Source organism: Puntigrus tetrazona, chromosome 6 (genome assembly GCF_018831695.1).
Source record: "Puntigrus tetrazona isolate hp1 chromosome 6, ASM1883169v1, whole genome shotgun sequence".
NCBI classification, from domain to species: domain Eukaryota; kingdom Metazoa; phylum Chordata; class Actinopteri; order Cypriniformes; family Cyprinidae; genus Puntigrus; species Puntigrus tetrazona.
In genome coordinates, this window is record NC_056704.1 from 7,147,930 (window position 1) to 7,162,027 (window position 14,098).

General features: G+C 40.0%; 1 protein-coding gene across 4 annotated transcripts in view; it reads right to left on the reverse strand.

The window, feature by feature from the left end:
- The window catches only part of agap1 (ArfGAP with GTPase domain, ankyrin repeat and PH domain 1), a 137,018-nt gene that overhangs the window by 39,768 nt on the left and 83,152 nt on the right, over positions 1 to 14,098 (reverse strand). For all 4 annotated transcript variants that reach the window (XM_043241591.1, XM_043241590.1, XM_043241589.1 and 1 more), the window contains 3 exons: positions 11,812 to 11,939; positions 11,371 to 11,526; positions 10,219 to 10,311 (listed from right to left, as the gene is read on the reverse strand). In XM_043241591.1, the coding sequence (XP_043097526.1) occupies positions 10,219 to 10,311; positions 11,371 to 11,526; positions 11,812 to 11,939 (377 nt within the window). The remainder of the gene's footprint in view (positions 1 to 10,218; positions 10,312 to 11,370; positions 11,527 to 11,811; positions 11,940 to 14,098) is intronic.

Below are 14,098 nucleotides of genomic sequence, written 5' to 3' on the forward strand. Positions count from 1 at the left end.
TGGCCCTGGGTCATGGAGATATACGTGTGGGAGGATGTTCCCTCAGGTCAGTCTGCACGTCCGTACACCCTTAGACCCAGCGTTTAAGACAAGAGAAGAGCGCTTCCTGGGTGAAATAACAACAGGCTCTCCTGCTGAGTGGTAAACACAAGTTGACGAGCTTTTTAATTTCCTAACAAGGGTGCTGCCGCTAGCGGCCCATCTGTCACATAGGGTGAATATCCATTACTTCATTAACCAAGACTGAGATTTGTGTGTGTGTGTGTGTGTGTGTGTGTGTGAGTGAGAGAGAGAAAGAGAGAGAAAGAAGCTCAGGAGAAAAAAAAAAAAAGCAAAAATGAAAGAGGGAAAGAAAGATAGAAAGAGATGGACAGATTGAGAGAGAAAACAGAAGATGATCTTTTAATGATGGTGTGAGTGTGGGGTCTCTTCCAGGCATGTTGTGTTGGGCAGGTAGCTGCCTCGTCTGCTTTGGATCTAGGTATATTAATTTTACACATTCATCGGGAAGATGACAAGCGATCATTCAGCAGGAGAGGCTAATTGAACACCACGTCAATTCTCTGATGGGAGTAATCGCTCATTATTTAAGGCCCAGGCCGGTGACACCCTGCTTGCCTCTATTTTACCCTCCTCTGGTTGACAACCTGAAGGTCTTGTGATGTTGCAAACGGGGGCAAAAAAATAAATCTCGCACAGACATAACTACAGCACCTGAGGAAATCAGTGGAACATCAATAATATAGTGGTTAAATCATCCAATAAAGAGCAACACTAAAGTGCACAAACAAATGAGAAGGCTTTTCCAAAAACAAAAAAAAAGACAAACTGAATAAAATCTAACCATATTGGACTACTTCACAAAAAAAAAAAAAAAAACGACATAAAAACTATTAGACCTTTAAAAAACACTCCACCATGATTTAGCGAGGTTATAAACCAGCAAAGGACCAGAATAAACCAGCATCCCAGCTTCAAAACATAGCTAACCGAAATATGCAGTTTTTTTCAACAGGGATGTTTTAGCACATTACTACCATCACAAAAATTAAAAGCTATTTAAACCAGACAAACCTGTATACTACAGTTAAACCATAGTAACTACACAATAACTATGGTTTTGCTACACTAACCATGGTATTTGTCATAAAACTGCTTATACAAATGATAATCAATATGCCAAAAATCACGGTTACTACACATTTACTAATAAAACAATGGTTTAGGTCCAGAATGCCATACGCTGGTTGATCAGATTTGTAAAAATTGCAATTCCAATCAGTCTAAGCTGGGCGGTCATAGCTTGATCACTTTAGGCCACTTTATTTTTAACATTTTAAACAGCATTAGAGTAAATAGTAGATCAGTATACGTTGGCATTGTCGAGTCAACATAAGAAAACAAAACAAAGGCAGAAAATGTATATTCTCTATCTTGAAGCAAAGAGCCGGAACAGGGTAAGCGTCAATTACAAATAAACTTCACGAACAAACAAAAGCCTCTAATCTGTGCGCTCTTCCATTAAAAGATGTGCCGATGGGCTCTTATCAGTGCGTTATCCTCTTCTTTCAGCTCTTCTCATTTCTTCCATTCTTCTACAACAAAGGGAGAGGTTAACCAGGAGATGAATGCGGACCGTGGCACGGGTGTGGACAGAGTCAGTATGGTGGACAGGATCCGTCTCCTATGAGCCCTCACCGGACAGCCGCTTAACAAAAGCTTGGGTGTTTGCCCACGCTGGCCTTATTGTTCTTGGGCGCTCCAGAGAGAAGGGTGCTAAATTAAGTGTGTCATCCCAACACTGACTCGCCTCCGGCCCTGTCACTGTGAGTGACTGTGTGTGTGTGTGTGTGTGTACGAGGGACGTGGGGCCACGTGAGTGACATGGCGTGAAAGCTGGAGGTCTTCTATCGCTACGGCCATCTGATCTGGCCGGTGCAGGCAGCGAGAGGACACGCCTCCCCAAAAGACATTTATCATTTACCGACAGCCAGCTCTTGCGCACATTCTCTCACGCTGACAAACACACCTGAATCAGACCAGAAACGAGAATACGTCATTAAATAAAAATGAGCGTAGAATTATCCGTGTTTTATAGCACAGGGGTACTTAAACAGGTTACAGAGATACATAAAGATTTTAACTTTGCTAAAGCTATATAACAGATTACAACCTAAAATTACAATGAATGATTAATATTTGAAATAGTCATGTGGTGCAACCAAACAAATATATATATATATATATAGGACAAAATCTGATGGAAATGATTGCCCTAGCTAATATAAACAGTTTTTTTTAAATAAATATAGTACACCTGTTCTGTATGGACAATATATTGAGTGGAAGAAGGATGAATTATGAATGTGAGGGACATATTGTATCATACAGATTATAATCTCTATATTCGTAAGAAATTTTGTCCGACAACGAAAGCTGAAAAAGAATCATTTTCTCAAACCTATGTCTTTGTAACTACACACATGGCCATGTTAAATAATGCTCAGGAGCCCAGGTTTGATGAACAGACAGTAAAAACGGTAATGTGAGGTTCATCGTGGCTCTCAGTTTTAAACAATAACACGTCAAGGTCATCAAGAAGCTTAATGAGTGGTTTCAACACTCCCATGAAAGCTTAAACCAATCGAAGCCAATGGATACTGGCAACAAGAGATTAGCCAAATCCAAACAGAGAGCCCTGATTGATGTTTGTGTATTTGGTTAAATTATTTTCAAGCTAAAATTATACAGGGAAAGGGAGAGGAAAAAAAAAAAAAAATCTAATTTGCGGGAGGTTAGTGTGCATGACAAAAATGCCATCTTGGCCAAAATGGCTCGGAGCAGCGACAACCTTTCCCTGGGAAATGATATTTTTCCAATCCCACAGAAGGCGGATCATGTCACACTCGTTAAAGGCTTGATAGCAGGTCTTTAATATTCACCGTCTTAATTAGGGCTGCAGTTAATTTCATTAAATTCTTTCGGTGCTAAATGAAGCAGATTATGAGACATCTTTTATTGCGAAGCGTGAAATTACAGCCTGCCCGCTGCCAATGGCAGGGCCAAGCTAATGAATTACAGGGTAAATAACACCCGAATTAACCATCCAATTTAACTCCTTACAAAGCACCCCTGCTCTGAGGGGGCAGAACTTCGTCAAACGTGCACAGCTCAGTGCTCATCTACGCACCAGAACATGCAATTACAACCATGATACTAATTTCCCTTTATGATGAGGAGAGATGTTTGAGTGCCATTGTATTTCCTAAACGGAAATTTTAAGAGAGCAATGCACAGTAAAACGTAATGTGTGAAGATTTTCACTTTGCGCCACCAAACGTGGAAAAAGGTCAAAATATTGAATTTTGAGCTTTGAGAAGACATCGATGTGGATAGTCAAAAAAAAAAATCAGACACTGGCAGAAAACAACTGTGATGAAAGACAATAGTAGTACCTATGGTCATTAATATAAAACACTAAAAACTACAGATGTTATTTTTGGTTTATATTTGAAACCAAATGATTTTCAATCAGTGATTCCTGAACAAATGACCATTTTGTTCTTCCTAGAGATTCAAGAACATACAGCACAACCAATGTAGCATGCTCCTCGAATCAAATAACCAATACCTATCTGACTGGGCAGATTCTTTTAAATGAATCAAAAACATTTCCAATGACTTCTGATCCAGTGAAAGCAAAAAATACATTATGCTTAATGTATCTACTTTGCGAGAATTAAAATCAGAGATACTGGTGTATGGTAAAAAAGATACACATTATGGTTTCATCAACAGTATTTGATACAAATACAAAAAAGGTGTTACCATGTACCATTATTATTCAGAACTGAAATTGGCAAAATAAAGCAATAATATCGATTTTATTTTTAAACAACTGGGCTAAAAATTAATACCACAAACCAGTAGGTACAACATTGACATGAAGATGACTCTTCTGCAGATATTAGCCTTGCTGCAACCATTTAGACGAAAATTAATTTGTATTAAAGCTTGTGTCAAAATGCCTTTCCACAGTTAACAAAGATGTGTGCGTGCACGGTAATCGGCTAATTAAGAATGTGGAACAGATGTCGGCAGACTCCGGGCTGCACAGGGTCAGTAAACAAAGCTGGCGATCATTAGAGTAACATTAGTTTCTGAACAAAGCTATAAACAACTCTATCACACTAAACTATTTTTACAGACGATCCAAAGAGCTCGCCAAGTTTCAACAGAGTTTCAGCATAATAATCACGGTTCGGCGTGACCTCTGACAAATTTAAATGAGCCATTTAAAAAAAAAAAAAAAAAACACTAACAGCCATTAAAATGACCACCAGTCAAAACAAACAACTTAATATAGTCATAATATACCATAGATGTCAAAACAACCAGGATCTCTGCGGTGATTGGACAAACAGTCGTATTAAGAATAAGGCAAAGGGTCAAAGGAGGCTGTGATTGGCAGAGGTAAGAGTTGTCATGGCAAATTCAGGTGACACATCTGACCTCCCTACACCCACTCGGAGGGCTCCGAGAGGCCGGTTTGAAGCCCTCCATAGGGAGACGGCGGTGAAAACGCTCCTCTTTAGCCATCTAATTGCTGGAGAGTGCGAGCCCACCCCAGCCTCATTACTGTCCACCGAGCCGTCTGCGTGTTTTAATGAGGAGCATGTTCTAATGAAGGCGTTTTTACAAAGGTTTTATTGTAGCTGAGAGCCATGTTGAGAGCGTAACCTTCAGCTCAGGAGTCAGGACAATAACCTTCGTAATGAGATCACAGCGAATGGCAAATAAACTGCGACAAGGACTAAAAAAGAATAAAACTAGCATGCGCGCACACGCAGTAAAAAAAAAAAACAACTGAATTAGTTCACGCCTTTTTTATATCTTTGTTTTTGTGAATTTCTGGGATTAAGAAGAACTAGGTGTCGAAGTAACACCCACAGAAATCCACCAAGCCCTTTTCTTGTTCTTCAGTTGTACTTTTCCAACCAATGTTTAAATGAAGAAGAAAAAAAAATTCTTTAAAATTATTCAAAAGTCCTTTACACTTAAGGCCCTGATATACTCATGCAGTTCTTTATTCTTTACTTAGGGGCAAGTTTAAAACACCTGAGCAGGTATTCTGTTAGCCATTACCTGACACCACCAGCAAAGCTGGGCATGGCATTTAGTTGAATGTGCAAATGTGTGCTGTCCACTTAATGAAAATGTTAATAAAAAAAATGTTTGTTAATACAAATGTCTTTACTTTTCTGAATGCCACCCAAAATTGTCATCAGTCAGGATGGACAGAGAGCAGCTTCAAGGGATCATTCTGACTTTTTTGGTAACTATTACCTCATTATTTTAAGCAGGAATCAAACCTTACGAGGGGCAACATACTCCCCTTTACCTACTGCGGAGAAGAGCGATTAGAAGAAATTTTAGACGTCTACTAATACTAACTCTTACTTCCTGTTTGGTTGAATGTCTAAAGTAAACAATCTAAATGATGTCACACCAGTTTACGGTTAGATTTCACTAGAAGTACATACACTGCCTTAAAACCAAGTTTATTTAAAAACTTTTCACAGAAGAACCATCATTGCGAAACCCTCCTTTTGTAAACTTTATCTTTTAAGAGGGTTGAGTGGAACACAATATCCAAAGCATCAAGAGCAATCGATTTTGTTCAAGACTCATCCGTGTGTGAGTAACTCACTAACAATTATGGCCATACCTCCAAGGAACATCTGAACGATAAATCTAATGCACTCAGACATCTGCCAAAGAGATTACAAGTTAACGTTCTTCATCAACAGCCGAGCCGGTGATGATGTTCAGCTGAGAGCCAGTGCACGAGAGTTCAGGCCAGTCATTAATGCAGTGCCGTAAGTGAGGGATTTCCAGCAAAATCTGTAAAATCCACTTTCCTGGACCAAAAGTGGCCAGTGAGGAGGTGTTAATGTGAGGCAGGTAGACTCGGAAGTGAACATGCCCGCACACGCTAATTGGAGAGCAGGTCTAACGCCCAGCAGCCTGCTGCGGCCAGTGAGAGGGAAGGAGGCAGATCGAGAGAGACGCGAGCACGTAAGAGGAAAGACCAGAGGGAATTATCAAATCAATTAACATCCAATTCCTAAATGAAGATCTGCCCCGTGCCTCTGAGCGCAAGCTGCTCGGCTGCGTTATCGTCTGTGAGGGGACGCGCCCGGGCCGCTTTCATACTGTTGGTGAAACACTCATCGCCTAAATGTAGCGCCCAATTAGATGGGAAATGCCACTGCAGCAGATGCAGTCACCGATCTGATGGAGGGATTCTGGACAGCGGCTCCACTGCTTGTGTCTCTATACATCCATTTCTGGCTGGGGAGGCTGGGGACCTTCTGATGTGTCATGGATCAAATTGATATTTTCAAGTAAACAAAGTTTAATTAAAGGACAAATGGGCACGCAGAATGAGCTACTAGAGAATTCTGCAGAACTCAACACACATCTTTCACACATTTCTACAGCATCTAGAAATGCACAATAAAAAAAAAACAATAAAAAAATGATAAAATACAAGTAAAATCTAAATTCTGATATGGCTTGATATAATTATTGAAAGGTCTTGCTTCAATTCAACCACTATTTGTTTTACAATATAAAATTAATACCTGTATTGCACAATAAAATTAAACTTTTTTTCATTCATGTTGATTGGGTTACTGCATGATAACTGCATGATTTTTTTTACCTGGATATCAGAGCAATAAAAGTTGATCACATTGCAGTTCAAATCCCAGTTGCAGCACATAAAAAAGTCACACTTTATTTTAAAGGTTTAGTACTTTACATTAACTACAAACGTTTACAACCATTAACTACAAACTCCTATTTTGTTGCTTATTTATAGTTATTAAGGTAGTTGTAGCATATAAAATATGGTCATACAGAATACATGTGTTTTTTAAGTAATAATAAACCGCCAACATGTTAATTATGGGCAAATAAGCAATTAGTTAACTAGTTAAGATAATGTGCTAATACTAATGTGCTATCTGAAAAAAAATTACACACACACACACACATATATATATATACACACACATATACATATATACATATACATATATATTATACATACACATACATACATACACACACACACACACACACACACACACACACACACACATCTCAAGCAATATGATTTTCACCCCAAAATGTGCCGCCTTTCTTAAATTTCCAAAAAGTTAGCAAAGAAAATGCAAAAAAGTCGGCAGCACCATGAATCTAAAGCACTAGCGAGTGAACAAAAGACAGCAGGGAGAACTGAAACACTGCATAGACTGGTGAGCTCTGATTGATCTCCTCAAGAGATGAGCTTCTGATCAGCACAAGAGTGTGTGCGTGTACGAGTAAGTGCGGGGCAGGCTCTGTCTGACACCAGGGAAATTAATCCCTCATTTATGTACCTGCAGTGTCAAGAGGCTGAGAGATGCTTCAGAGATATGGCTCTGCGCCAGGCCCCCCCCGTGCGACACGCTCGCCCTCCGTTAATGCTTCACTATACTGAAGGCTCTCTAATATTTATAACAGTAAAAATAAAACTTTTTTTCGTATCCTATATACAAATAGTGCACGCGATGAGAACTCCCTACTGTAACCAAGCGATAAATGCGATCTATCTAAATGGCTCGGTCTGAAGTAGTAGAACGCGGTTGATCTCTCTTGAGAATACGCGTTATAGTCTTGATCGCTCTTGGCGTCGCACATACAAATTAGCCGCAGCGCAAGCCCAGTCGGAAGAGAGTCAGATCATAGTTAAAACCGCATGCTGCTCTCTCCTCCGCACAGCTGCCTGCTACAGCTCAGCCTTCCCATCTGCCACTAGCGCGGCGCCCTGCTCTCAGCACCGCTGTAGCCGGGCCAGCCTCATTTCTTCTTCATTAACCGCCACTGACTTTAACAGGATTTATGCAAATAGAGCCGCAGGAGGTGAGAGATCACTGCTGGCAGCATTAGAACTCGCTTGTGTGCCTCGATAAAGAAGTACCTCCAAAGTCCCTTTCAGGCAATTCGCTCAGCGGCCATCTTGGTAATACTCCTAGGCAGCTATTCTCCATGTAGGTAACAATAGGCATGCATCTGCTTGAAAAGTGGTTTCAAGATCAGGTTTCTACTTTACAGAGCAGCAATAAATCTGGCAACAATTTCAATTCGATTAATGGCACGACTGCGAAGATACAATAATGAAATAAGTGTAACAATTACATTCTAAAAAACTGTTTGGACCTCGATTTTTAAAACACGTTTCCTCTTCTCAATAGTGGACGCTCATATTTATTAACAAGTGTGTGATAAATTTAGTGTTCTATTGCTCAAATCAAGGGAAGGAAATTGCTTTAGCTTAAATTTTGCCATGAAGTCTATTGTATGACATATAAAAGACAATAAATGGAAAAGGAAAAATTTCTGTAAATTTATTCAAAAACATGTGCCAAGTTCTTGAAAATGTACTCTTTGTATTCATGTTAGTTTATTATGATTTTGAAAAAGATATATATATATATATATATATATATATATATATATATATATATATATATATATATATATATATATATATATACACACACACACATATATACATGTATATATGTATCAATAAATTAATGTATTGTGTTTTATTCAAAACATAAAACACAGTACATTTATTTTTACAGAAAATGTAATTACCATGTGAATATGCTATGCTATATTTCCCTACACCTCATACATTACTGTTAAGCGTTTTGTGGAAACTTTCTTATAGGATTCTTTAATGATTGGAAAGTTAAAAATATTTTCTTATTTCTTTTCTAAGATTACAAATGTCTTTACTGTTACCTTGGATCAGTTCAATGCATCCTTGTGGAGTAAAAGTATCAATTAAAAAAACTTGTTAAAATGTAAACATTATAGCATGAGGGTCTTTGGGGGTTCTCTATATGATATACATATAGGGTGCATTATTTCATATAAGATGTTATTTCCTGCAGACAAACGTTTTGCTTTGCTAAAATTTCTTTAAGAAAATAATAAAATATTACACCAAGCTTCTTATTTCTTTTCAAAAACGGCTAAACTTGAACTATTCTATACACACACACACACTTGAGAGGTATGTTATGTGACGACACATGAGCTGAATATGAATATTTTTTTAATTGAAATAATAGATCTAATTTAATGTCATTTAATAGATTCACAGCACATATTTTGACATCTTTATTATGATTGCACTAATTGACTTCAATATATACAATGCCAGTGAGGATGCTGTGAATTCTCCAATGTCTAATTTACAGAAAAGAGGGCCGTTTCATTGCCTGGGTGTCTGGTATAAATGTCCCTGCCTCCTACAGAGCCTCTCGATGCGAACGCGTCGCACACATCCGAAAGGTCTTCATCTGCGCTCTTGAACGCCAGCTGTGCTGCACGGTGGACGACGGAAGCGCTGCTCCGCTGTGGCACGCTAATAAACACAGATCTCACTTAAAGGCAGCTTTAATCAGAGATGCAATTTGTTCATTAGAAAATTACAAACAAGGCCACGGCGCTGACATGAGAGGGCACGATTAGTGCCGCTAATTACCTGATTCTTTCACTCCAGCTGAGATGCGCCGAGAATGATCTCGCCCCCCCACCCCCACGCTAGCTCCTTTACTCTCTAGCTACGCACTCTTGTTTGCGACAAATTAAGGCCAAGTCAAACAATCTCTCCCACGGTGCAATGGAGGGGGGTCTTCTTCACATCACTTTCTGTTTCTTATTCACCCCTCCCCACGCGCACCGCTCGTTCGCGACCCAATCCGAGCTTTCCGGGGAGGGCTGATGGGAAATACGGGCCCGTATGCAGATTGGTAGACTGCACTTCATTAGGGCCCTCTTAGCTTTTTTTCTATCCCCTCGTTTGACAGGGAAAAAGAAGGTGGGAGAGTGAGATGGGGTAGGGGTTTTGGCTGGGGGGGGTGCGTAGAGGAGAGAAAAATCCCTTCCCACTTCTTATCCTAATGATCTCATTTCAGCACACGGGAGAGCCTGGCTCTAATTGATGTCAAGTGCGTGCTTTCACTGTTAATCAAGGAGATGGCATCAAACGGGCTTTGTGTGGGTCTGAGTACTGATCTGAGGCCCCTTCGTCCACAATACGCCGCTGTTGGACTCCAATTATACCAGTCCAGACGGCCGGCCAGACCCTACCTGTTTAATTGGGATAGCGCGGCCACTTCCAATGCTGTCTGCGCGGCCATCCATCCCTTTCTTCTCCCTGTCTGGTTCGCTTCCCTTCCGAGACTGTGGGGGAGAAGACATCATTTTAGTCAAAGGCGAGCTTCCTGCTAATTGAGCCTGACTTCAGACTAGATCCAGTTTGGAGTGCAGGGCACACACATGACTTCAAAAGTCAAGGGGGTGTGGGAGGGGTCATCTTGACCTTGACGTGACCCCACCCCCACAACTTCTTGAAAGCAAGACATGCGGTACATGTGCTGGATGTGTACTACTAAGCAGCATACAAAACCAGAAGAACGACAGGCTTTACCGATCATATCAAATATGAAATGGATAGATTGAAGTAGTCAGTTGGAAATCGTCAAGTGAATAAAAGTAAAATAATACATGACCTAGAAGATGCTGACGAATGTTGTATTGATTGGATTAAAAAAAACATTCAAGAACAAATACTGAGAAACGTTACAATTTAATGAGCCTTTCTTTAAAATTGTATTTTATCGTTACCGTTATAATTGATTTGATCCTTAAGAAATATTTCTTCTTCTTATAATGTTGACTACAGTAGTGCTCCTTGCTATTTTTGTGGAAAAGAGAAAGTTCAAAAGCACAATATTTTACAATATTCTAAACTGTATTTTTTAATCACCTTAAGGCACCCTAGCAAAATAAAAGTATTTATTTAAAAATTTACTTAAAATGAAGCAAACTATTAACTATTAAGAATGGTAGTGTAAATAAATATTAGTGCCGGGCAACAATTAATTGTGTCTAAATTGTTGTATACACACAACGCACACACACACACACACACACACACACACACACACACACACACACACACACACACACACACACACACACACACACACACACACACACACACACACATATATTACATAAAAACTTTTTAAACTTCTTAATCTCAAATTAATCATTGCCCAGCACTAATAAATATAAATAGTTATTTTTCAATTGAACATTTCTCAAATGTATAAATTTATGTATTGTATTCCTTTGGTACAAGTAACAAACCGACTGCTGTTACTGCGGCAATTTTAACTAATGCACTAATTACTAAATTCAATCACGCCCATATGTCTAATAGGAGAACGAACTGACCGTAAAGAGGTTGGAGCGCCGCTTGGACTGTTTGCGGACTGGCGTAGGGGTGTTGGCAGTTTGGGGTACATCGATACGTAGTTCCTTCTGACTGGTACTGGGAGTGGATGGCACGGAAGAAGAGTAATCGCTCAAACTGCCTCCACCATTGCTGGTCTGCGACACACACAACAAAGCAAGAAAATAATCTCACGTTACAAAGAAACGCCACAAGCCTCCAGTTCTTCTGAGCTTCTGTAAGCCTCTCTAAGCTTGGCTGCACAAACACAGGCTCACTTGTACACTGCTAATGAGAAATCAATGAGGATTGAGCCATGTGGAAGAGGATTACTGTCTGCTTGGTTGGGGGGGGGGTTGACAAAGAGGTGCTTTTGGGGAGCAAACAAAAATTGCCTCTACACGACGATCTAAAAGGTATGTTTTTAAATGCGGGACACTCACCTGGCTGATGTGCACTGCGGAAACGGGCGCTGCGCAGACGGAGGAGTGGCTTGGAGAATTAGGCAGTGACTTACAGGGTCCGATCGACAGCTGCTGTTTCTTCCGGGTCGCGACTATTTTCTGAGCCACTGCAATGACAGAGAAGTTGAAAAGGTTAGGGGGGATTTGTGCGTTACGGAGTAAGACCCACGGCAGAAAACTGTTGCAGTAAACGCAGCGCCAGTTCAGTCTATAGTCGGACGGGTAAAGTGGTGCACTTCATTACCCCTCATGAGAGTGTGTATGGAATCACTAACCCAAGCCGCCCCTAATTCGCCCATCACTCTCCTCCACAGGCCGGCGCTCGCCCCGCTCTCAAAGCCTCCAAGGCCCATTATTTCAACATTTTCCCTCCCTCGTCCATTTCTCTTTTCCCTCGGTGCTCTGCCCGCGCCAGGAAAAGGGCGGCGTCAGTCAATCGCTCGCCTCTGTCGCTATCGATCGCTTGACGGCCCCTGTGGCAATCTGCACCCGGCCCGCCGAGAGATGTTCTAGCGCTTCGTCATCTCGCGGCTAACGACATTGATCCCATCATGTGCAGAGAAGCTTACGGAGAACAGCTCATTCTTTAACCCATAAATCCCTTAAAACAGACACGTGCGGGGGAAAGAAGAGTAGAGAGTGGCTTTTTATTCCCTCTCCGAACTCAACAGTTACTCTTAAGTTGCGAACTGTCAACTCAAAATTGAAATTCTCTGATTAAACGCTTGTAATAGTGTTTAGATTGGTTTTCCCATGAGCCTCAAACATTCGCCCTCTGGTGTTCAGAAACTTCCTCAATCCTTTAAACTGAAGTGGCTCTCAGGAGTCAGGAGGGAGTTAACGGTCCAAGTGCCCAGAACTCAATTACTCCAGCTCCCAATAAATAGGGCCGGCTCTCATCCCGCTGTAAATGAAGTCATTGTTTTAATTGGACCTATTAAACGTCTGAGTTTTAATGATGATTCCGTCATAAACATTTACCTTCAGGTGAGAGAGCACTGTCCAAGGGCAAACGCCATGCTACTCGGCTAAAAAAAGTCTCTCGGCGCAGTACTCGCGTGCTCTCCCTGTCCCATCTGCCGCTCCAGCAGAAATGCCGTGCAGCTGTGTTTATTTAGACTCATCGTGACACGCTACCACGCTAATCGGCTAATTATAATCATAAACGAGCATCTCCTCTCATTTGAAAGGAAAGAGAGTAAAGAGAAGCAGCAACAGCGCTGACGAAAGCGGTTAAGGGGCGATGACGAATATGAGTGTCCACAATAGAGAGAGAAAAAAAAAACAGAGGTCAAAACACGTTTTTTTAGAAATGCAATCTTTGATGTGAAATGGTTCGGCAAAATCCTTTATAATAGCATTTTCAAAAAAATGTTTAAAGGCAACGACAAAAATGAAAGACGATACCTGGAATGGGTGAATAAAGATCTTCATTATTTCCAAACCAGTGACTATAACGTAAAACCTTTTCTTTCACAAATACAATGAATTCTGAATTAATAAATATTATATTTTTGGGGAGGTGTAGCACGGGACATGTTATAACGTAACCCCCCCAAAAAAACGCAAAAAAAAAAAACTACTTCTACAGCATTTAGTAATCTTAGGTAATGCCAAATTTAGCCTTTACTGGTGCATTACTAAAACCACAAGTTGTGTTTATTAACATTAGTTGATAACTGAGCTAAATTGAATTAAAGAATGATTGTATTTAACATTAGCAAAAGAAAAAAAAAAATACTGCAATAAATATATTGTTCATAGTTTGTACATGTTAGTTAATACAATGTTAACAAATGACACTATTGTAAAGTGTTACTAACATTTTAGTCTATTTAAACACATTTGTGAGGGTCATTTTCTATATATATTTATTCATTTTTGTGGGGAGGGGTTATGTTTCTGCATGTCGGTTGCACCAGACTTCAGGTCAGACTGCATGACTTTGAATTCATGAATAAGGCTTTTTTTCCTTCATTATGATATCAGAGTTTAATTCAGAAATAAAAAAATATGGCATTACGGCAAATACAAGGCAACACTGTATTCAAGTCGTTCTGCATGTTACATTCATAGACAGGAATTTAATAGATCCATACAAAAAAAAAAAAAAAAAGAGCAAAAGAGCTATGTTAATAGCAATGCAGCTCACAAAACCCACAGTGGCCTCCATGAAAACACTTACCAGTGACTCTGTTATTACCCAGAATCTTTTAGAGAGCTTTATAATGACCATTCGTAATAAGTCAAGCCATTTAAGTATTAT